Raw genomic sequence first — 25,069 nt, forward strand, 5'->3', positions numbered from 1 at the left:
AAATAATATTTCTCTGTTGTGTGGGCCCTAAGGAAGCTGAGGCCCTACCTCTATGGGACCCACTTCACTGTGCAAACTGACCATAAGCCCTTAAAGTGGCTCATGAAGGGAGAGAATCCTAAATTGCTCGGGTGGTCAGTAAGCCTGCAAAGGTTTAACTTCACTATTGAGAATAGGCCAGGTGTCCAACATAGTAATGCTGATGGGTTGTCCAGAATGTTTAACCGACCTGAACAAGAAGCTCAACTAGGGGTGGATTAGTTCCGCCTGTCCTTGGTCTGGGAGGGGCGAGTGTTAGGAAAGAGTTCCATTTAGGTGTAATTTTCCCTCCAGTTGGGAAACCCCCAAACTTTTTGCTATTGTCTGACCATCTTAGCCTGACTTTTACCAGTGGAGTCCAGCCTTCTGCTGTACTGCGCTTGGCTTTTGCTCTCTTTGTTATGGGGAAAATGACATGCCCTTCAAGACAGTCAGTACTGGTAGACTTTGCTTCCCTTAGTCTTTCACCTTGTTTCCATTTCATAGCAACATTTTATCAGTGCACAAAGTACCTTATAGTACAGTGTGATGGGGTCTACCTTTCATTTCTTAGGCCCGAGACACCCTCAAAGAATTTTTTGGTAGATGTATAGTTGTGCCTTGGACAAAGCTGGTGGCAGCTGATACTTTTCACATATTTTTCAGCCTTTCTTACGGTCCATACCACGTTTACCGCGTTACGCCCAGGACAGTGTCTGTGCCTAAAATGGCCATAGCACAAGGGCCTTTGTTTTGTCCTATGGCCATCTTGTCCCTTTGCCTTCCCCAGGTCGAGCGGACTCGGGAAATTCCTTATTTGGTCATGCAGACCACTGCGCAAACCGAAGCTTTGACAGGCTTCTGCATGCCTTGTCTGTGTGCCTCCAGGATGTGGGCTGTCTAGTTTCAATACACATCCTGGGTATCGGGATGTCTGGTGTGCTGGCAATAACTGCGACCCGCGTGGTCCATGATTGGTCAACATCTGGGATGGCTGTATGTGAGCAGATCTCTCACTGGGTCCTCCTCATCTTTGGCGCAAAGGAGATTCTGGAGAAGAGAAAGCATCTTACACCCATTCCAGGTCGATCTCTTGAGTTCACACCAAACTTAGAATAGGAGCCAAGTATCCTGAAACCAATAAGCAGAGCGGAGAAAATGGTGGTGACCCGCTGGAAGGTTTGGCACCCTGAACCCGCTGTTATCCCGCTGGACCCACTGTTTCTGATAGAACTTAGAAGGTCTGCAAAGGAGCTTTGACTCATTGGAATAGTGGGACCAACTATTCTCAGTACCTGCAACTTAACCTGCAAGCAAGCCTTCTTGGAAGTGCTCCTGGACCAACCAGTGAACTGACCAGCTTGCGCAGGACCTTTGCCCTGGCACCGCCACTGTCTCAAGTTGACACTTGATATGATATGATATGGCATTTATAACGCACCTATACACAAGTGTTTCAAGGCGCGACGAGGAGGGGAGAAAAAGGGGAGACAGACAAGGATCCTACTAGGCCAGATGTCATTCAGATCGCGCAAGTGCAAGGGTAGGGGGGAGGGAAAAGTGCAAGGGGGAAAGGGAGAAGGGAAGTGCAGTACAAGGTTAGTAGAATAACAAAATAAGTAATAAGGGCCAACTGGTGGCAAGTGCAAGGTAAGTGCAGACAAGTGCTGGGAAGGGGGGCTGTAGGGATACAGAGACAGTCCCACAGTGCAGGGGTTGCCAGGGAGGCAGAGCAGGGGAGAGTGGCTGGGCCAAGGACCGAGTTCGGTGCATGGCCCAGTTGCAGATTCAGTGCAGTTTCAGCAATTTTAGCAGGGGAGATGGGGAGAGAAAGCGGAGGCAAAGAGGAAGGTTTTGAGGTGCTTCCGGAACCGGAGATGGTTCCCCTCAAGTTTCAGAGAGGCAGGAAGGCTATTCCAGAGGGAGGCCCCTGCTGCGGAGAGAGATCTACCCCCAACTAGTTGCTTGGAGAAGCGGCTGACCCTGAGGGAGTTGGAGGCAGATGAGCGAAGAGCTCGAGAAGGAAGGTATTTAGGAAGAGAGAGTTGAAGGTATTTTGGCCCAAGGCCCCAGAACGCCTTGTGGACAATGCAGAGGGTTTTGAACTTAATCCGCACAGCCACTGGGAGCCAGTGTAGCGATTCCAGTCCTGGAGAGATACGGTCCCAGGGCTTGAGGCCAAGGACAAGTCTCGCATTCCTGTTCTGGATGAGCTGGAAAGGGCGGAGAGTAGAGGCAGGCAGATTTAGGTAGAGGCTGTTACAGTAATCCAGCTTCGAGAGAACCAGGGCTCTAGAGACAGCGAGCTTCTGGGGGAAGTAGACGAAAGGAAGGATACCTCTGAGGAGGTGTAGCTGGTAGTGTGACTTCTTAGAGACGTCAGATATGTGAGGAGAGAAGGAGAGTGTGGAGTCGAAGATGACCCCAAGGTTTTTTGCCTTGCAGGTAAGAGCAGGAAGAGGGCCAAGAGAGGCCGGCCAGAGAGCTGCAGGGAAGAAGGGAGTGGGTGTGCCGATGAGTAGAATCTCAGTCTTACTGGCATTAAGGCAGAGGTCATTGGCGGCACACCATTCCTGGATAGCAGAAAGACAGTCAGAGATGAGGGAAGGAGAAGAGGAGGCCGAAGGTAGCCTGAAAATGAGCTGGGTATCATGCGCATAGCACTGAAAGTTGGGGCAGAGGGCGGCGATTCAGTGGGCAAGAAGTGCGAGGTACTGGTTGAAAAGCCAGGGAGAGAGGTTAGATCCCTGGGGGACACCACAGGTAGAGAAAAAGATGTCAGAGAGGAAGGACCCCTGTTGGACCTGGGAGGGTCGATTGGAGAGGAAAGAGGTCAGCCACGCCAGAGCCTGACCAGTGATACCCAGGTTATCACGGAGACGGTTGAGCAGGATGGCATGATTGACAGTATCAAAGGCAGAAGAGAGATCAAGCAAAATGAGAACACATGGAGTGTTAGATTCAATGTTTGAGAGCAGGTCCTCACGGATGTTCAGGAGAGCAGTTTCCATGCTTCTGGTAGCTCTGAAGCCAGACTGATGGTCGTGAAGACTACCAACAGATTCAGCATGGAGATTAAGCTGGGAGATGGCCAGCTTCTCCAGGTGCTTGCCCAGGAAGGGAGTGATAGAGATTTGGCGATAGTTAGCCGGGCATGAGGGGTTGGAAGAGGGTTTCTTAAGAAGGGGGTGCACAAGGGAGTGCTTGAGGGGGGATGGGAAGACTCCAGAGGCGAAGGAGTGATTGCAGAAGTCAGCCAGGGCAGGAGCCAAGGAGTCAATGTGGTCCTTGATAGTTTTGGAGGAGCATGGGTGGACCTGTTTTGACGTGACTTTCATAGATCGGACTTGTCTCGAAACCTCGTCAGCAGAAAAAAGGGGAAAGGCAGAGGGGTGGCTGCAGAAGGGCCAGAGGAAGAGCAGGGCATAGAGGGGGGGAGGTGATAGGAGGAGGGTGAGGACAGGATGTCCTGAGTTTTTTAAATGAAGTGAGAGGCCAGTGCCGTGCAGAGGGCCTGGTAGGGGACAGGAGCGGTAGAGACTGCAGCAGGGTTGGCCAGCTCCTTGCAGATTTTAAAGAGTTCAGCCGAATTGTTAGATGCCGCAGAGATGCAGGCTTGGATAAGGGCTCTCTTCTTAGTGAGAATAGAGAGCCGGTATTGCCTTTGGAGCAGGCGGCAGGCCAGTTTGTCAGAGAATGCACATGAAGCACGCCATTTCCTCTCTGCCACCCTGCACTTGCGTTTAAGGGTGACGAGATCCGAGTCATACCAGGAGTTACATTTGGCTTTGGGCTTCAGGCGGATTCTCATGACAGGGGCAAGGATATCAAGAGTATCAGATATAGCAGAGTGAAGAGTGGAGAGGGCTGTGTCAGGGTGGGAGTCAGCCGAAGGGGGAGGGGGGGTGAGAAGGTGGCAGAAAAAGCCTCAACTGACACGCGCTTCATGGGTCGGATGATCGAGAAGGAGGGTGGCAGTGATGAGGGTGGCTTAGCCTGTAGGGTAGGGAAGGTGAGGTGGGAGGATAGGAGAAAGGGATCACTCCAGGAGAGAGGAGTGGAGAGAGGGACAGAGAGGGGAAGGTCAGAAGAGATCAGAGCATCAAGAGTGTGCCCTGCAGAATGAGTCGGCCCAGACGGGAGAATAGAGAGTGAGAGAGAGTCGCAGAGGTCGCGAAAGAGTCCAGAGGGGGGACAGGAGGCATCCAGGTGGATGTTGAAATCTCCAAGAAAGAGGAGTTGAGTGGTTGAGGACAGGAGTGAGGAGGAGAGGTCCGTCCACTCGGAGAAGAAGGAGGACATTTTATCAGGTGGCTGATAGATAGTAGCCATGGTAAGGGAATGGCTAGGAGAGAGAGTCAGCAGACAAGGCATTCGAAAGAGCGGTAGGTCTGCGTGGGAGTAACAGTGGCAGGAATCCACTCAGGGAAGATAAGGGCCCCACCCCCCCAGCACGGTTGGGCCTGGGCACGGAGAGGATCTTGTAGCCGTCAGGTAGGAGTGTGTCAAAGCTGGTGACAGAGCTATCCGTGAACCAAGTCTCAGTGAGACCGAGGACGTCAAGGTCCAGTTCCTCAAGAAGGCGACAGATCGTCAGAGGAATGTTTGACGGCAGAGCGAGAATTAAGAGTGGCAATGTGGTTGCCAACCTTGAAGGACTTCCGGGGAGGGGTACAGATCAGAGGTACGCCCTGCGGAGGTGAAGGAGCACAGGAGGGGGCAGGGAGGGAGGGTGGAAGCAAGGTAGCCGAGGACAGAGGAGGGGGGACAGCAGGAGGGGAAAGGAAGTTGATGAGGCGCAGGAATTGTCTATCAAATAGGTGAAGGTTGGCCTGAGGCTTTGAGACTTTGAAGACTGTAAGCTCTGTGTATAATGCATTCTCCTGCTGAGTTTCATACACCTAGCATGGCATTCCCAGGTCGGGAATTAGGAGAGTATGCCTGAACCCGAGCAAACATGGTCACCTTGTCGCCCAGCTGTGATGCCGAACTTTGTGGGTGCCTAGCTGCTGTGCCCCCCTGTGCCCTCAGACTCGCTGCAGCAGAATTGGCCTGATCCCTTCATTAGCAACGGAGAAATCACCACTGTCCCACCACGGAATCATGCCTGGATCGCAGCCCCTGAAAGCCACAGGACTGCGCAGCTGCAGGATTTTAACTTGCAACCGAAGTGGACCCGACTGCTGAAGTTTGGTCTGTAGTGTGCCGAGGGTTGGTAAGTACTTGCAATCCTTACCGGTGGCACATGGCACATCCATCTATTTTTATGCACGAGTGACCCTTGAGGGCCACTCTTCTTTATCGAGGTAGACTGTGCTACCGAGCTATTCCAAACTCTTGGATCCTGTTCTGCCCTCTTGGGGAGAGCCTCCTCAGCTAGTGGGAACTTATTCTTCACTGCCTCACCCACCTTCCTGAGTCACTACAGCCCCTGCTAGAGACCCCATTTTGCCCCAACCGCATGATCGCGTGCGCCAGCACCAAAAGTAATTTTGAGCACAAGGCTCCACTCATCTTAGGGACTGGACTGCCTTTCAGTTAGGGTTGCTAAAGTGAAGGACTGCCTGAACGAGATTTGCACTGTTTGCTCCCTTTCGTCACAGGTTGTGGACCCTTACTATGCACTATTCCTTTAGGCCATTGGTGACTGTATATATGTTTAATAGTAATGTTGTGTTGGTTTAGTTATTACTGCTGACATATATTTGGTGTATGATTTAAAAGGCCTTTAATAAATGTATATGTATTTTGATATAGACACCTGATTGAGAGTAATTTGTAGTGTAATTTACTGTGTGTGCTCATTGTGGGCTTTCGATCACCCTCTCCCCTCCTGAGCCCTAGTCTTGATCGCCGCCAATGCTAACTTGATTGGTCTGGTTTGTCCAGAATGTTACCCTGTTTCAAGAAACTAGGCTGGCCTTCTGGACCTCTGCCCACCAGGCCACAGTTCAGAAACCCATCTTAACACCTGTCAATGCTGGTCTATGGGATATGTATTGCCTGTGTGTTGCCCCTCTGTCACACCTGATATCCCTGAAAATGATGATCTATGGGCTATTTCTTACCCGTGTGATGCTTCTCTGTCACACCTGGTATCCCTGGAAATGCTGGTCTATGGGATATGTCTTGTCTGTGTGTTGCTTCTCTGTCACATCTGATATCTCTTGTAATGTTGGTCTATAGGCTATTTCCTGCCTGTGTGTTTTCCCTCTGTCACACCTCATATCCCTGGTAATGCCGGTCTATGGGCTATTTCTTGCCTGTGTGTTGCTCCTGTTCCACACCTGATATCTCTGTTAATGTTGGTCTATGGGCTATTTCTTGCCTGTGTGTTTTCCCTCTGTCACACCTCATATCCCTGGTAATGCCGGTCTATGGGCTATTTCTTGCCTGTGTGTTGCTCCTGTTCCACACCTGATATCTCTGTTAATGTTGGTCTATGGGCTATTTCTTGCCTGTGTGTTTTCCCTCTGTCACACCTCATATCCCTGGTAATGGGGGTCTATGGGCTATTTCTTGCCTGTGTGTTGCTCCTCTGTCACACCTGCCATTTATTTATTCTATTATCCCATTTACTGCACTGTCCCCTCCCCCGTCCCCGCACTTCCCCTCCCCCTTCTCATGCACTTGCGTGATCTGAATGACACCGGGCCTAGTAGGATCATTGTCTTTGTCTTTCCTCTGTTTCCCCTCCCTTGCCTCGTCGCGCCTTGAAAGACTTGTGTATAGGCGCGTTATAAATGCCATATCATATCATATCCCTGGCAATGCCAGTCTATGGGCTATTTCTTGCCCGTTTGTTGCTTCACCTGATATCCCTGGCAATGATAGTCCGTAAGCTATTTATTGCCTGTGCCTGGCCTCAGTGTCATACCTGATATCTCTGGCAATACCGGTCTACAGCTATCGATTGATGCACCTGTCCCTTGTTACCTGCAGATTCACCTATGTCACAACTGATATCCCTGGTAATGTTGGTCTATATGCTATTTTTTGCATCTGTGTTGTCCCTCTGTCACACCTGATATCCCTGGAAATGCCGGTCTATGGGCTATTTCTTGACTCTGTGTTGTCCCTCTGTCACACCTGATATCCCTGGAAATGCGGGTATATAGGCTCTTTCTTGCCTGTGTGTTGTCCCTCTGTCACACCTGATATCCCTGGAAATGCCGGTCTATGGGCTATTTCTTGACTCTGTGTTGTTCCTCTGTCACACCTGACATCCCTGGAAATGCCGGTCTATGGGCTATTTCGTGACTCTGTGTTGTCCCTCTGTCACACCTGATATCCCTGGAAATGCGGGTATATAGGCTCTTTCTTGCCTGTGTGTTGTCCCTCTGTCACACCTGATATCCCTGGTAATGTTGGCTTATAGGCTATTTCCTGCCTGTGTGTTGTCCCTCTGTCACACCTAATATCCCTGGAAATGCCGGTCTATGGGCTATTTCTTGACTCTGTGTTGTCCCTCTGTCACACCTGATATCCCTGGAAATGCGGGTATATAGGCTATTTCTTGCCTGTGTGCTGCTTCTCTGTCACACCTGATATCCCTGGAAATGCCGGTCTATAAGCTATTTCTTGCCTGTGTGTTTTCCCTCTGTCACACCTGATATCCCTGGTAATGTCGGTTTATAGGCTATTTCCTGCCTGCGTGTTGTCCCTCTGTCACACATGATATCCCTGTTAATGCCGGTCTATGGGCTATTTCTTGCCTGTGTGTTGCTCCTGTTCCACACCTGATATCTCTGTTAATATTGGTCTATAGGCTATTTCTTGCCTGTGTGTTGTCCCTCTGTCACACCTGATATCCCTGGAAATGCCGGTCTATGGGCTATTTCATGCCTATGTGTTGCTCCTGTTTCACACCTGATATCCCTGGAAATGCCGGTCTATGGGCTATTTCATGCCTGTGTGTTGCTCCTGTTTCACACCTGATATCCCTGGTAATGCCGGTCTATGGACTATTTCTTGCCTGTGTGTTTCTCCTCTGTTAGACCTGATATTCCTGGAAATGCTGGTCTATGGGTTATTTCTTGCCTGTGTGTTGCTTCTCTGTCACACCTGATATCCTGGCAATCCCAGTCTACATGCTATTTATTGCCTGTGTGTGGCGTTCGTGTCATACCTGATATCTCTGGCAATACCGGTCTATAGCTATCGATTGATGCACCTGTCCCTTGTTACCTGCAGATTCACCTCTGTCACACCTGATATCCCTGTTAATGCCGGTCTATGGGCTATTTATTGCCTGCGTGTTGTCCCTCTGTCACACCTGATATCCCTGGAAAGGCCGGTCTATGGGCTATTTAATGCCTGCGTGTTGTCTCTCTGTCACACCTGAAATCCCTGGAAAGGCCGGTCTATGGGCTATTTCTTGCCTGTGTGTTGCTCCTGTTTCACACCTGATATCCCTGTTCATGTTGGTCTATTGGCTATTTCTGGCCTGTGTGTTGTCCCTCTGTCACACCTGATATCCCTGGAAATGCCGGTCTATATTTCTTGCCTGTGTGTTGCTCCTGTTTCACACCTGATATCACTATTAATGCTGGTCTAAGGACTATTTCTTGCCTGTGTGTTTCTCCTCTGTCACACCTGATATCCCTGGAAATGCCGGTCTATGGACTCTTTCTTGCCTGTATGTTTCTCCTCTGTTACACCTGATATCCCTGGAAATGCTGGTCTATGGGTCATTTCTTGCCTGTGTGTTGCTTCTCTGTCACACCTGATATCCTGGCAATCCCAGTCTACATGCTATGTATTGCCTGTGTGTGGCCTTCGTGTCATACCTGATATCTCTGGCAATACCGGTCTATAGCTATCGATTGATGCACCTGTCCCTTGTTACCTGCAGATTCACCTCTGTCACACCTGATATCCCTGGTAATGCCGGTCTATGGGCTATTTCATGCCTGTGTGTTGCCCCTCTGTCACACTTGATATCCCTATCAATGCCGGTCTATGGGCTATTTCTTGCCTGTGTGTTGCCCCCATGTCACACCTGATATCCCTGGTAACGTTGGTCTATGGACTATTTCTTGCCTGTGTGTTTCTCCTCTGTCACACCTGCTATCCCTGGAAATGCCAGTCTATGGGCTATGTATTGCTTCTCTCATCCCTGCTATCCATGGCAATGCCGGCCTGTACCTCTAGATGGATGCACCTGTGCCTGTATCGGCTGAAGTCTTGTCTCCCCATCTGATGGCCCTGGTCATGCCCATCTGCCCCTCTGTTATGTGTCTCTTTGCCCCCCGTCTATTCTGACTGTTCTTCTGTTTTCTAGAGGCCTGCTGGAGAAGGACATCTGCTGAAATCCAAGAGACCCGCCCCGTGTAGCTACGTCCCGCCCTCACTTAAAGGTATGGAGTTCTTGTAAGTGGGAAGTAGGCAGCAGAGGGGCGACGGGCAAGCATTCAATGCCCAGTGGCAAACATGGCAACGGCCCCCTACCATTACGGAGATGCTCACCCAGTACCCTCTTATGTACACGTGCCAGCAGGATAAGAAAACGCAGGACTGCCCATCTACAGAATACTTGACAGGCAGGGACGTACACTGGCATAAAGCAAGCGTTTGGTTAACGGGGTACGGGCAGCCATAAACGTGGGTACAGTGAGGCAGTGCAGGGAGGGGGCACATACAGTCAGGGGCGAGCCGAAGGTTATTAGGCTGGCATGGGAGCACAGTGGTACAGAGAACACAGACCAGGCACGCAAAGCGGGCAGGCACTGCTTGCACGCACCCCCACTTCATCTGCCCTGTCGTCTGCGTTCCTGGAATGGCTTCCAAACTTAACAGAAATGGTTAATCTGTTTGTTATTTTAAATAAACCCAGGGGGCGTGGCGCCGCCATGGGCTCGCAGCCCAGAATTTGGTAAGCATTTACCTGCCAAGAAAGCAGTGTGACCGGTGGGGCTTGCGCCTGAAAACAAGGCGTTTATTTGTAATGTGCTTTCCAGTTTATGTTTGAAATGATGAGCTCCTGGCCTGGCAATCTCTCGCGTGGGGGCATTTCGCTCTGCCAGCTCCCTCCGCGGATACCTGGAAACGGGGCCCTTGGGTGTTTAAATAAGGCACAGCCCACACCACTCGCCAATCCTGCCTGCTCCCCTTTTCCTCCCCCAGCCCCTTCCCTTTCACGTCCTCTCCCCTGTCCCCTTCCAGCCTTCCCCCCTCTGCCAGCGCAGTTGTCTTTCGTCCCTTTCTCCCCTGCCTTCCCTGATCCCTTCCCCCTCCCAACTCTCTCCACCTTTCCCTGGCCCCTCCACATTCTCTCGTGTTTCCCTGCCACCCACCCCTTACTCCATAGTCTCTAGTTTCCCTTAAATGTCGGTCCACCGTGTTTCCTTGATGTATGTACACCTTGTTTCTCTAAAACCTTGCAGGCAGGGTGCTAGACAGGCAGCAGCCAGACAGGCAGAGAAGCAGGCAGACAGACACGACTTGTATAGAAAGCGACCTTACACGAAATGTCTCACTCTGAACATATGTGAGTGCAAAAGCTCATCCTAAGTGATGGGCGGTCAGGGAGCATGGGTGCATGTGGACAAACATCACGTGACCTGGCTGAGCGGAGAGGGGTGGGCTACCCCAGTATCACAGAGGTGGCCGGGGGTCGTGGGTAGGGGTCGTATAATACTACAGTAGCACTGGGATTACTGGCAGTCCCAGTGCGGGCCCCTTACCAGTTGACTTGCGGTCAGAGAGCAGAGTTGGAGATTCCCAAAAATAAGTAGGTGACTTTGGGTCAGGGGTGGGGTGTGGGGCTGATCCAGTTGCAGTAGTTCCCAGGGGCGAGGGGGCGTGGTTGCAAGGATCGAAGTTAGGATTGGTTTGCCAGGAGCAGAAAGCAGCTCCTGGGTATCAGTCATCACACCTTAGGCAACTAGGGGGAACCAGGAGCTAGTACATTATAATTGTTCTTTTATAAGGCGCTTAATACCATGGACCAGTTTCTAAGTGCAAGTTCTGGATTCGAACCTGTGTTGCTATGTGTTGTCTTGCTTCCAAGACAAACACGTTGCCCCTGAGCTATCCTCCCGGCCATAGAAGATGCAAACTCTGATTTTGGGTAACTATATATTATGCAATGACCCTTAGGTGTGTCCTTATTTTTCTTGTATACACATTGTTAAACCTACACACTTAATATAACATAGGTTTGTACGGCACCACTTGGCTGGGGAGTCTAAAGTAGCGCCTGGCAACTATTGGTTTCAAGCTAACCGGGCTCCCCTTGGCTACAACCAGGAGCTAAATAGCTGCCAGCTCCTGGCAATTTGGAACCCTGTGGTTGGGAATGACCCAATATCACAGGTGCCCGGGTGCCTTATGGTGGGAACATGAGCATCCAGGTTAGCTAGGGTCAGAGGGCGGGCCCAAAAGCCACAGTCGACCTGTGATCAGTGGGCGCTGATAAACACACAGATAACCCTTGCATTTGTCCAGTCGTACCCATAAGCCAATAAGCCACATTTTGCTCATTCTTCTGTTTCCCTCTGTGCCCCCTAGTAAAATACTAGAATGTGACAGTTCTTCAAAATGGCAATCTTGGCCGCAGATTTATTTTCACAACATAAAGAATCACTGTACACATTAGTGAAAATGAGTCTGCAAGTGTGGCGCCTGCTCCGTATCCCACACCTACTTCCCCCTATTCCTTTGCACCAAGTCCATAGTCGGCCCAACTCCCCCAACCCTTTGTGCCTGAGCCCCGCCTGCCCATGCAGGTGTTCGTGGGCGGGGAGAACGCTGTTTTTTCGGGGGAAGCTGAGCCCTTATTGTTACCACCAGACGCCCCTGCCGTTAGGCTCCCAAGAGGTGCTGGTCCGAGAAGAGCGAAGACCCTTCCGGCTTCCTCATGGCTCATTCGGAGTCTGTCTCTTGTGCTTGGTCGCCCAAACACCGCCACGCCACTGGTGAGTTACCGTCCACCGTGGCTCCCCCTCCGGCTACCTCCTTTTGTTTATCGCTCATCTTACAATTCCAAGAGTTTATACCCCAATCCCAAAAAGAGTTCAGGTGCTCAATAGTTAGGGCCTCTGCTGCTTACCCAGCAACGTGTGACTAAGCCCTTGCGGCTGGGCCCATTTCATCCCTAGCACCCCGTTCCAGCTGTACTCGCCAGCTTCCTCCCTCCTTCCTGCCAAAGTCCATACTAGGCACCACTCCCCCAGCCCTTCACATCCGAGACCCGCCTGCTCCTGCAGGTGTTCCTGGCCGAGGGAGCGCCATATTTTTTGGGGGGTGGGGTGGGAGCTGAGCCCTCATTGCTACCACCCCAAACTCCCCTGCCGTTTAGGCTCCCAAGAGGCGCTTGTCCGAAAGAGTGAAGACCCTTCCGGTTATGCAATGGCTCATCCACCGGCTCCTGTTTTTTCACCCAGCTGTCTGGCCCACTCGCTCATTATACTGCACCCGCAGTAGGTTCATCTCCATCTTCTATTCGGTTACAAGCTCCCCAACCAACTTATCCTCCCTCTACCACGCCCCTTTCCTTTGTTCGCCCTTCGTGGGCTTTTGGCAACTTTTGCCGCTTGTTTTTGCTTGCACCCTCCCCCTTATCCAGGGGGGAGAGGAGGTGGATGAGGACCCTGTGAGGGTTATCGGGCCGCCTCCTCCATTATTCAGGTTTTTTCCGTCGTCAGCTTCATGACCTTGTGCGAGAGCCAATGGACGCAGTTTATTGCATTTCACACTCATGTCAGGAGGCCGGGAGGGCGGGGGGGGGGGGGTTGCTTTGATAAACAGGTGAGGAGGAGGGGGGGCAAAGGTGACTGTCACAAAGCGGCCCCTCAAGATAGGAGTGTGGTAGAGTGGGGAGTGGGGGCATTCAGGGGGTGGAACGGTGGTGTGGGTGCAGCGGCACCGATTGGAAAATCTTCCTCTGAGGTACCAGGGAGGAGAGGATCCAAAGTATACCCGAGTACTCGAGTACTACCGGAACAGAAGAAGCCAGGAAGGGGGTGTCTAACATATCACTGAGTCCTACATATAGTAGAGGAGAGGTAGGGAAAAGCATTACCTGATGCCTGCCAGCGGGGGGGTTGCCAAGGGTGACTCACTAGCAGTAAATACTGCCCCCTTGCAGAGGTGCACCTGTAGTATTACTAAATATCACAGGAAGAGCAGGGATGATGTCTCTCGGCTATTACTGAGTGCCATGGGCAAAGGAGGGGCACTGAAGGAAGTGCAGAGATGGTGCATCTGAAGTATTGCTGAGTAATACAGGAAGAGCATGAGAACGCAAAGGGGCTTATTACTGAGTACTACAGGAAGCTTGCTATGTACTACCAGGGACGTTATCAAGAGCAGGAATGGTGCTTCTGAAGTATTACTGAGTACTAAAGCTGGAGGTGAAATGTAGCTTCTGGCGTATTACTGAGTACTATAAGAACAACAGGTATGGTCTATCTGAATGACTGCTGAGTACTATAGGGAGCACAGGGATGCTGCATCTGAAGTATTACTAAGCACTATTGCAAGAGAAGGGTACTGACTATCAGGAGTATTATTGAGAACCACAGGAAGAGCAGAGCCAGTGCTCCCGAAATATAACTGAGTACTACAGCAAGAGTAGAACGGTTGCTCGTGAAGTATTACTGAGTACTTTAAGAAGAACAGTAATGGTACATCTGCATTATTGGCAAACAGTACAGGAAGAGCATGGATGTTGCATCTGACATATTACTAAGTATTACAACAAGAGAATGGAAGACACCCAGGAGTATTAGTCGGCACCATAGGAGGAACAGAGATGGTGCTTCTGAAAAATTACTCAAGAGTAGAAATGTTACTTCGAAGTACATTTAAGTACACTGTTCACTGTTGACAGTGTGTTCGAGCTGCTTGCATTTTCCCAGCATTTTCGCTGCGCAAGGACTTCTGTGTGTTCTCTCGTGATCCTGCAATAAGCAGAGGACTGCTGCACTGAAGGCGGACGTCATTAAGTGCTGCACAGGAGTTTGCCTGACTTAGGTAACTTTGAACTGGAGACTTTCATTGCGACCACCTCCTCATTACGACCACCTTGTCAGCACAGACATTTTCTCATTACGGCCACGTGTGCTTTGTTCATGTTTTACTTCGTAGCTGTAGTCTTTTGAATTGAAATTTGCATATCTGACTTCCGTGTGTTTAAACTGACACTCCCTTCTCTTTTTCTGTTTGTAGAGCCATAGTGATTGGTGCGTGGGTAATTCCCGCCCCCTGGCCCTCCTCCCATCGTGTACTTTTACCCAGTGTGCAGCGCACATGCACGCGCACATCGAAGTACATTTAAGTTCACTGTTAACGGTGAACGGGGAGTGGGGTGTGCTCTGCAAAATAATCTTCTTAGCGTGCCCCTTGCTGTTGATGTACACGGGTAAGACTAAAGGTAAAAGTGCCATCACTTCATCAACGCTCTAGTGGTGGCATTCTAATCTGATTACTGATAACCTGACTCTTATTCTCTTCATTTTGATACGGTAGTACTGCATATTATGTCTAAATCCAGTATGTCTTTAAAAGCTGGTATGCCAAAAATTAATGCTGATTTATATAATATCTCTCCTTTGGAATCTCGAAAGGTATTCTTAGCAAAGAGAGTTAAAGAGAATCTTGAAAAGAAAAAACAATGCTCTATTTCTTTAAATGTTGACATTCGTAATTTTTGTAAAGTAGACGGCTCCAACATGAAAAATGTTCCTATTAAGGATACAACTAGTGTGCCTGATTTAAAATCATTGTGCTCTCTATCAGTTGCCGCTCAGAAACAAGAAGCTCGGGTGAAGGAGAATTCACCAAAGCAGAACAAAATACCAGCAACCATTCTTAATAAAGAAATAGCTGATGCCTCGATTGCTTTAGCTTGCGGATCAGGCGATATATGCATAACTCAAATACCTGAAGCCACGATTGACTTACTGTCAGGCTTAAACGGCATAGAGCCTGGAAATCCACCCTTATGTTCAGTTCAGGCTCAGCATTTGCTAAGAATGGCCCACACAAATTGACATTGATGGGTGAAATTGATGATGAAGCAATTGAGTTCATGAACTCATCAAGTGATCATGAACATATTGCCGCTGAAGTACAATATATTTGCTCCAACTCAGGCGATCTTATACACCTCAATGATGGAACTAGGGGGCAGAGTTTGCCACTTAGTGAAGGCCCCTCTGTCCAACAGCACAAACATGAGGATCAAGACAAGCAAGAGCTGTATAAATCGCCTGTTCTCTTCGATAAATCTTCGCCCATTATGTCCAATAGGTCCCTCTCTTTTGTAGCACCTACACCTAGGCGTACACAATTTCAGGCACCCATGGATAATTATCCATATTTCATTCGGGACCCTCAGGCGACATTTAATAACAATAGATTTTCCTTTCCTGAAGTGCCGGCTCTTAATAACACGCTTACAGCAATGAACACGGTGCTTCTTTCCTTGGCTAAGTTATATGAGATGCTGGACAACAAAATAAAAAATCAGATTGAAATTACTCAGCAATCCCATGCGAACATCATGCATGAGATTAGTACAAAGTTTTATCAACAACCTAAACTCTTGACTAATGCTTTTAGTCAAGAGACTCAGACTTGTTTATCTGATAAGGTTGTCTCCATTCAGCCTGCTACAGATGTGCCCAAATCATTTACCTGTTCTGACCTTGTTGTTGATGACAGTGCTGCTGTAGTTCCACAGGTGTGTTCGATGGAGGCTTCTTCTATGACCAAAGAACCACCTAAGAAAGATCCGATAACAACTCTGGCCCCGCTGTTTACTAACATTAAAATAGCCTCTTTCGGTGTTCCAGGTCAGTCTGATCCTATCACTGTAAATCAGCTTTCTAGTGAAGTGAACAAGAGGTCTAATGTCAAAAAGAAAGCAACCAGACTACTTACAGCATCAAGGAAAAAAAGGCGTCTGTCTTCAAATCATGAATCTCAGTCTCAAAATAAGGCATCTTTAGTACATCAACCTCTTGATGACCTAGTAGCGATAGCAGCTTTTACATCGCTAGCAAAATCTGTTCCTATGTCAAAGTCGTTAGATTGTACTCCAGTCTCAAACCAAATGAAATATCCACAAGTGCAAATGGTCCCAGACAATCAAGCAATACCTATGGTCATGATTGCAATTGAGCCATTGCAATGTAACTTGCGTGCTGAGAGTCTTCACATAGTTGAAGGTTCAGTGACATCTAAAGACTGCACGCTTCAAGAGTTATGTGATGAGATTCGTGCCTCCTTCATAAATTACGACAAGGAGAACGAAAAAATAAAACAGTTGATGTTGGTCTCTAAGAAACAGACATCCAACGAAGTCAGTCAGATGCTCCAAACCACCTATCCGAAATTCAATTCGCTTTTGAAAGGACCGGGCTGCCTAGTGGTGATAATGATGCCTTCGTATCAATGAATCCTACTAGACCTGCTCTTCAAAAATCTGAAAGTAGGTCAATCCTACCTCAAAATAGTGAACCCAGTTCCTTTCCCTCCACCATCAAGAGCCATGCACAATATAAAAGGCATCATCGATTGTTGAATAAATGTTGTGGTCATCCCTTTGCCAGATATGATATGAATCATGCTAGTGTGCTTAACATCTGTGCCGAAATAACGGCTTTAGAAGATCTAACCTCCTCGGACATTGACTTAGTGGAATTTGTTAACCCACCTGATTTATCGGAGGCGAGGTTGTATATTCAATCTGGGGTGATACTCAATACATTATGGCTAGCGCGTACTGCTTTTTACAATCTGGGCTTTATTTTAAGTCAAGATATGCATGAGCCAGACCAATTGGTGGATAAATCGAGGGTATCTCAATCTAGAGTTTTTGGGGCCAAAAATGGCTTATTTTCAAATGCTGGTCCAAATAGCAATGATGCGTGGATGCACCATAATTATGGTGGTAGTTCGTAACAATCCCGGGTAGTTACCTCTATCAGCCTCATCTCCTGGAACACTAGGGGCTTTAAACACCTTATTAACACCGAAAGTAAAGATCTTCTACAGTATGATATTATAGTCCTCCAGGAGATGTGGCTGCGTACTACCCAGTATGGGATGCCTACGATATATACTTAGTTCCTGCCATCGTAGCGTGTACAGGGAGGCCGATGGTAGGCCTAATGATGGCTTTCCGCAAGGATAAAAATGTTGACGTGGTCTGGCATAAATCTCCATCGCCATGTTTTCAAATTATAAAAATACAAAGAGGTGTAACTTGTTGTGCCATTGTAAATGTTTATTGGTGCAAGAAACATCTAACCTCAGAGGACTTTTTTGATCAATTCAATGGTATATTGGATCAGCTTTTATTGGACAAAACTATTGTGGACTCCTTCATTATGGGTGATCTGAATCTACATCTATTGTCTGAATCTGTTTCTTCTAGAACTATGGACGAACATCGGTGGATTAAGCTAATGGCTAACAGAGATTATGTGATGTTGAATGGGGCGATTCAGGGAGATGTTCCCCCTAGATGTACATGGCATAGCGAGGGCTGTCATTCTACGTTGGATTACATTTATGTGAATAGCCACCATTTCTCAAAGATTTTATCTTTTAATGTAAAATCTACAGTATTGAGTGACCATAGTCAAGTAACGTTGACCTGTCATTGGCCCCTGTCTCAACCGAGACCTGTAAATTATCATTCAACAAACTTAATTGTAAATAATGCGGGTAATCGTATAAAATGGTCGAGGGCTAAACTACTCTGTTATAAGCACATTTTGAGTGATAGCCACGGGGAGACAATGTCTCTGACAGCCCTTGCTATATACACGCAATGCAAATGTTTTCTTCTGGAGGTTTGAGAGCTCTTGGTAGTTGCCCTAATCATCTTCACTGTTTTGACTTGGAGGTAAAAAACAAAAAGCGTGATTTAAGACGGAATATAAAGATGTTGTCTAGGCACCCCACGAATTTGAGTGATAATTATGATCAGATAAAACAGCTAAAGTATACGTACAAAAGATGGCTTTTAGGTCGGCGCGCCTTACAATATCAGCGTGATGGTGAAGCCATGCTGAAACAGATCCTTGCCAAATCATCAGGGGGCATTTGGGCGCTTTTGAATTCTGCATGTTGCAAACATCAGTCATCTGTTCAGATTAATCCCGTTTTGGAGCGCGATTGGATAATTCACTTTGATAACATCTACCGCACTCCTTTTCCAGAGCTGAGCCTTGATTGGAATGGTATTGTGGCCGATCATATGGTTAATTTTGATCTAGATTACATCATTTATTGTATAGCTAAATTAAGTACTTCTCGAGCCTCTGGCCCGGATGGGCTTCATAATGCATTAATCAAGAAGGATTCTGTTCTATGGGCAGAGATACTATATATACTTTTTTCTGAAATTATGAGATCTGGGAAACTGCCTCAATCTTAGAAAACATCTGTGATTCTTCCGATTTGCAAGAAAGGGGACCGTGCCAATCCAACATCTTATAGACCTATCGCCCTCCTGGATTGTCCGGGAAAGATCTTTGCGCGTTTGATTCTAAATGAATTTAATAACTGGCTGAATAAATTAAATCATCGTGACCCGTTTCAAACGGGCTTTATTCCAGGGCTGGGTACGGCGATCAATTTAACTGCTCTGAATGTGATTATTGCTCAGAGCAGACAAACCAAGCAACCCATATACATGGCCTTTGTTGATTTTAGAGCAGCGTTTGACTTGGTCCCTAGGGAACTTCTATTAAAAAAACTAATTGATTTGGCTTGCCCCTGGCACATACTAAAATGGATTCTGGAATTTCATTCTAATACTTCTATCCAGATTCGCTTGAGTAATGATGGACATCTAACAGACCCGATTGAAACCACGCGTGGTCTTAAACAAGGATGTTTGTTGGCCTCTGCCTTGTTTAATTTCTTCATTCTTGACATTGGCCTTGGCTTTCGTAACCTCATAACAGATCCAATTAAATTAAAAGGGTCAGTAATTAATTGGCTTCTTTATGCAGATGATATGGTTCTCATATCCAAAACTCCAATTGGATTACGGAACATGCTGAATGCACTGGATGTGTATGCCATTAAAAAGTGTATTAGCATTAACCGAAAAAAAATAAATAAGTATTGCAATTTGACTTAAAAAATAGACAAAAATGCAATCAGTGGAGATTGCAAAATACCAATTTGCAAGTAGTTCACTCATATATCTATCTGGGAATATGTGTGAATAATTGCAAACTGGATAAGCCATATGAAGATTATCTTCACCTGAAACAGAATACAGCTTTATCTCAAATGAGAATTATTCGAGCCAAATATTGTAAATTCTCCATTGAACCACTAATTGTATACTATAAACAGAAGTACATTCCAACCATCCTGTATGGTTCTGAATCAAAAAAATGTCGAAATTATACCTATTGGGTGAAATACGAAAATCAATACTGGAAGAAGTCTTTACTACTTCCATTGTCTGAATCCATGCCGGTAATTAGGCACGAGTTGGGTCTCATCTCAGTATTTGCAATTTACAAATGGAAAATATGTACATTGTATAGAAATTGTATTCTGAGAGAAAACAATAATGGCTTATTCTTGATTCTATCCAATTATTTATTAACATCTAATGAAATATTTGCAAGATCTTGGTGTGCGTTTGCAAGAAAAATCTTAAAAGGCGCAGACATACCTGAATCTTTGTTGATACAAAACCCAAACAAGGCTAAAATCAAATTATGGCAATCGGATTGGATAAAGACAAGAGCAGCATGTATGAATATACAGAAATTCAATCGAAATCCGTTTGTACATAAAGTTTATGGTCAGGTTGAAAAATACTTACACCAATCTCCCAATCCGAGTCATCGTCAGGACTTTATGAGGTTTAGACTAAACATATGGCCTACTAAGGAAATAATGTATAAATGGGGAAAAATCTCGGAAAAAGATAATACATGTCGATTCTGTAATCAAATGCTTGAGACTTTGAAACATCTTATGGTGGAGTGTCAAATTTTGTTGCCTTTGCAAATTTTTTATTTTAAGTCTCTGTTTGAAGCTGATCAACGGTTATGTACTGAAGAACTATGGTCGAAAATGTTTAATGGGAATTTAAAGTCCATAAGATATGCAGTTGTGAATTATTTGAATCATTTAAAAATGAAGGTCCATGGCAACAATGTAGAAGTTGACAGTGATACTACGGTGATTCATATTGCTGGACATAAATCTTTTTTTTTAGATTAATTGAATGAATGTATATATGATTGAACTGGAGTTATTATATGTACAATTCAATTATTATGAGAATAATCTGTTTTGTATCCTTTTCCTACTTTTAATGCTTTTTTATATAAATATGTTGAAAGGTCTGATTAATTTTCGTGACCAAAAACAACAATAAAAAAAAAAAAAGAAATGTTACTTCTAAATTATTACAGAGTCCTCCAAGAAGAACAGGAACTATATAGCTGAATTATTACTGAATGCTACAGGAAGAACAGGGATTTTCCATCTGAAGTATTACTAAGTACTATGACAAGAGACACAGGAAAGGCACACTCAGAGTATTATTGAGAACCACAGAAAGAGCAGAGACAGTGTTTCCAAAGTATTGAGTACCACATCAACAGAAGAAATGTTGCTTTTGAAGTATTACTGTGACTGAGGTTCATTGCCAGACACCGCTAAGCCTGGTCTCGTACAACCCCTTATGAAAAAACCAACCCTAGACTCAGACAAACTGGCCCATTGTGAACATCCTTTTATTAGCAAAATCTTTGAAAAAGTAGTCGCTACACAACTACTCACCAGAATCAAACAACTACATCACCTACACAACTATAAATCGGGGCTGCCCCAAGTGCAGCATTGCGACAGCCACCATGCAGGTAGGGGAGACTCATGACTCATCATCCACTTTCACCTCTCGGCTGCATTCGACACCGTTGATCACTGCATCCTCCTTTCCTGGCTGGTACTGTCCTGAATTAGTTCACTTCTTTTTATTCGGGCAGAAACCATGCCAGCTAAATGTACACTTTGCATTCTAACTGACTCCCAGTCTCTTGTGGAGTTCCCCAAGTCTCCATCCTCTCACTGATCCCTTTTAACCTTTAACCTTTACATCAAGACTCTGGGCACCCTCCTCAAAGTTCCTGATATAGCCATACATCAAAGCGCAGACGAAACGCAGTGATACATGAGAGTAAAAAGCCCACAGGGCATCAGTCATCTCGGCAATACATAGCCATCATCCAGTCCTGGATGTCGAGCGCCTACCTCAAACTTAATCCCTCCAAGACCGAATTCTTCCTCATTGGTCCCCCCACTAAAAAACAACTTGTCCAACAATGGCTGAATGATATGCGACTAGAAAGACTTGATCTGCAACTCCGGGATTGAGCAAAATCCTTAGGCTGCAACATCGACAGCAGCCTATCCTTTACTTGGCTCTAAACTCCACCATTCCCAACATCAAACACACTTCATCCCACCGCAGGACTTCCAGACTGTAGTGCAGACCATTGTGGTCCCACCCATCGATGGGGGAAATGCCCCCGTGACGGGGCTCCAAGCCACTCACTGGGCTCCCCCAAAAAACAGTTCCCCACGCCTCAGCATGCCTCTTTACGGGTGCATGGAAATGTGACCGAATCACCTGCGTCCTACGTGAACTACACTGGATCCTTTCCAGGCCAGGATACTGTTCAAGACTGCGCATATCATCTACAAAGAAGTCCCAAGTAGCGCACCAGTGTACCTGCCGTCTAAGGTCCACATATCTGGCGGCACATGATTCTAGCACAGCAAACAGGCCAACCTGCTCAAATCCCAACTCACCCGAAAGAGAGGACCCGCAAATAATCCTTCTCTTGCCACGTACCCACCATCTGGAACTTGATCCCTTTATCGCCCTCAGGATGCCCCCACTATTCTCCAGTTTCACTAAGCCCTCCAAACATTACTTTTTTAACAATACCTGACCAAGAAGTAATCCCGATAGATTTACAGACTGATGCTCAGATCGCAACTCACAGTACTGCGCTACTGTTAAAAGATGCCAGCCCAAACGATGGCTACCCACATCCTGTACAGTGCTCCGCTGCTCTTGAGCTAGGTCCACGCTTAGAACAATACAATAAAGAAATACATAATTACTATACGAGGAAAAGGAATGGTACATTTGAAGTATTGCTGAACACTACAGGAAGAGCAGGGTTGTAGCATCCAAACTATTACTCATTACTACAGGAGGGGAAAGGAATGACACACCAGGAGTATTACTGAGCTCCACAGGAAGAGCAGAGGCGGTGCTTCTGAAGTATCACTGAGTACTACACCAAGAGTGGAACTGTTGCTTCTGGAGCATTCCTGAGTACTATATGAATAACAGGATAAGTGCTTTCTATGAAGTACTACTGAATACTGAAGGAAGAGGAGGGATTTTGTGTCTGAATTACTGCCAAGCACGACAGGAAGAGAAGGGAATGGCACACGAGGAGTATTAGTGAGCACCACAAGAAGAGAAGAGGCGGTGCTTCTGAAGTATAACTGTGAACTACTCCAAAAGTGGAACTATGGCATATTACTGAGTACTACAAAAAGAACAGGAACAGGGTTCTCTGAAATATTAACGGACACTGCAGGAAGAGCAGGGATGGTGCCTTTGTATTCACTATGCATACATCTTGCCAAGGGGCCCTTGATGGGTGGAGTTAAGTGTACGTGGAAGAGGGTAAACATTGCCCCAACACAGAGAGATGCAAAACAGTGGCTACACATCAGTTGTAGCCGGGGGCCTGTGGGAGACAAAGGGGGTACCGTATGGGAGAGGTGATGGAGGTTTTGAGTAGAGCAGGACGTACACAAGCAGACTCATAGGAGCCCAAGAGACCCCGACCCGGGGAGGAGATAAAGGGTGTTATGGAGGAGGTGGATTCAGGGTGTACTGGAGGCACCTGAGGGCCCTGGCCTGACCTAGTCAATACCGTTTGTATGTGTTTTTAACTAAAAATATTTTATCAACGTAATTTTTACCGAAACCAAAATACCGAAAAAATACCTCATTTCTTTATTTGGGAGGGCTAGCCACCTCCCAAGCGCACAGTTTCCCTGTTTATGTAACCCATCCAAACCCCCTCCCCACCTATTTTAACCCCTTACCCCAGCTATATATATATTTAAACTTAGTTTCGGTATTTCTTCGGTATTTTGGTTTCACTAAAATCACAGGATACGGGCCATCCCCATTCCCCATGCATCTAATATGCTGATCGCTGGCCATGTCTCTTCTTCACTCACTGATGCTGTGTTTGTAGCTGTCCAGCGGATCGTCCAGTCCCACCTAGAGTCCATCAGCTCCTTGGGGGACAACAGCGAGGTGCCGGAAGAGGACACGGATTACCCCAATGAGGCTCCCGAGGCCCTCGATGAGGAGGCCGAGTCAGAGGACGATGATACTCCAGAGGGAGCAGGAAGCTCGGACGCATTACTAGAGATGCCGGAGGAGTGGGAAGTCGAAGAAGGCAGGACCAACGGTAAGAGGAGAAAAAAGCTCAACAACTTTGATGGCATAAAAGACCATATTTCTTCAAGCAGGAGGGGACAGGCAATTTTGTGGTAACAGGTTTTATTCTGAAAAGTGACATGCACAAATATTGCCTGGTGAAAAATGTAATGTAAAGTGGTCTTATATAGCGCCCTTCTGCCAATAATGTTGGCCACGCTGCCCATGGCTCTGTTAGAAAAGAGGGCAGGGTGTGTTCGTCCGATAGCGGGACGGCAGATGCAGAAACCTTTGGTGTTGATGGAGACAGGTCGGAAGTACCAGTTGCCTGTGTGTCGATATGAAAATCACTCTGTTGTTTCTGGTTGATGCCAGCTGGGCAGTTTAGCCATGTAAGCTGCACACAGACTCTGGAGTGCAATAATTAACAGCATGGCTGTTGATAGAAGATGGATATGGTCTGAATCTGTTAAGTAACTAGACCTAGGAGGTCATCTGTATGTGTGTGAGGTAGTAAGGACCCAAGATTTCAGTAGTAAGGAGTTAGTTGAGGGATGAGGGGGTGGCAAGAAATAATAGCAACAGAACAACAGATATTTTGGGGTATAATGTTCACCCGCTGTAGAGCCAGTAAATTTGGCTTACTGCCAGAGGGAAAGGGAATGTCTTTTTAAAACATGTTTTACACATAAAAGAAGTGGGGAGTTAGTTGTGTTGCAACTGCTCAGGCCTTTTCCTATATGTATAACGACCCAAAGCCAACTTGGAAACTTGAGAATATGTTGTAGATAGGGAAAAGCCCACGATCTGATAGACTACAGTGCGTTGGGTCATGTTAGCCGCTGATGTGGGGGTGTGTGATCAGACTCAAGAGGAGGGCTTAGTCGAGGTTCGGTTTGTGTTGATGTGCTAATGGCTAGGCCTGTGACAGCTGTCTGTGGGGGCTTTGAGTGTGTAGTGTAAGGTGCTTTTAGAATTTAGGGGAAAAGGGTAAGTAGGCCATACAAGGCAAAACAACCTACAACTCTGCACTCCTACCCGTGGCCATTTGAAGACAGGTCCTATTTCTCTAGCTCACAATGCCACCTGTCAATCTCCCCACCCCATCTCTCTCTCCCTCTCTCTCTCTCTTTTGCACGCTCTCTCTCTCGCTCTTGGTCTCTCCCTCTCTTTTGTGCTCTCTTTCCCAGCCTCAAATGGATACATTGGGCCTCATTACAATACCGGCAGGAGCCATGTCGGTAGAACAGGCATGGCTGCTGCCAGTATAATGTTTTTTCCGGCGCCCAGGAATGGGCAATTACCAGGTCATTATGGCCCGCCGGACCCAGTAATTGCCCATTCCTGGGCGCCAGAAAAAAAATGCTACCCATTCGCATTCGAGCCCCATAGGGCTCAATGGGAATGGGGGGGCCGGATGTACCTGCACCATTCAGAATGGTGCCGGTGCATCCGGCATGGTCTGCTCGCGGGTGCCGGTCCGCCCGCCAGGTCAGACCTGGCGGGCGAAAAGGCACCCGCGAGCTGAACTCATACTTTGCGGGTACGGTTATAGTGGTACCGGCAAGCTTACCGGTA

The 25,069-nt window shown here is 47.1% G+C and overlaps 1 protein-coding gene across 1 annotated transcript in view; it reads left to right on the forward strand.

Annotated features, from left to right (window-relative positions):
• Nucleotides 1–25,069, forward strand: part of PPP1R1B (protein phosphatase 1 regulatory inhibitor subunit 1B) — a 308,729-nt gene that overhangs the window by 197,257 nt on the left and 86,403 nt on the right. Inside the window, exons 4-5 of the mRNA XM_069634725.1 lie at nt 9,302–9,377; nt 23,304–23,522. Coding sequence (XP_069490826.1) covers nt 9,302–9,377; nt 23,304–23,522 — 295 coding nt within the window. The remainder of the gene's footprint in view (nt 1–9,301; nt 9,378–23,303; nt 23,523–25,069) is intronic.

Source organism: Ambystoma mexicanum, chromosome 13, assembly GCF_040938575.1.
Source record: "Ambystoma mexicanum isolate Mex_15411 chromosome 13, UKY_AmexF1_1, whole genome shotgun sequence".
Lineage (NCBI taxonomy): Eukaryota > Metazoa > Chordata > Amphibia > Caudata > Ambystomatidae > Ambystoma > Ambystoma mexicanum.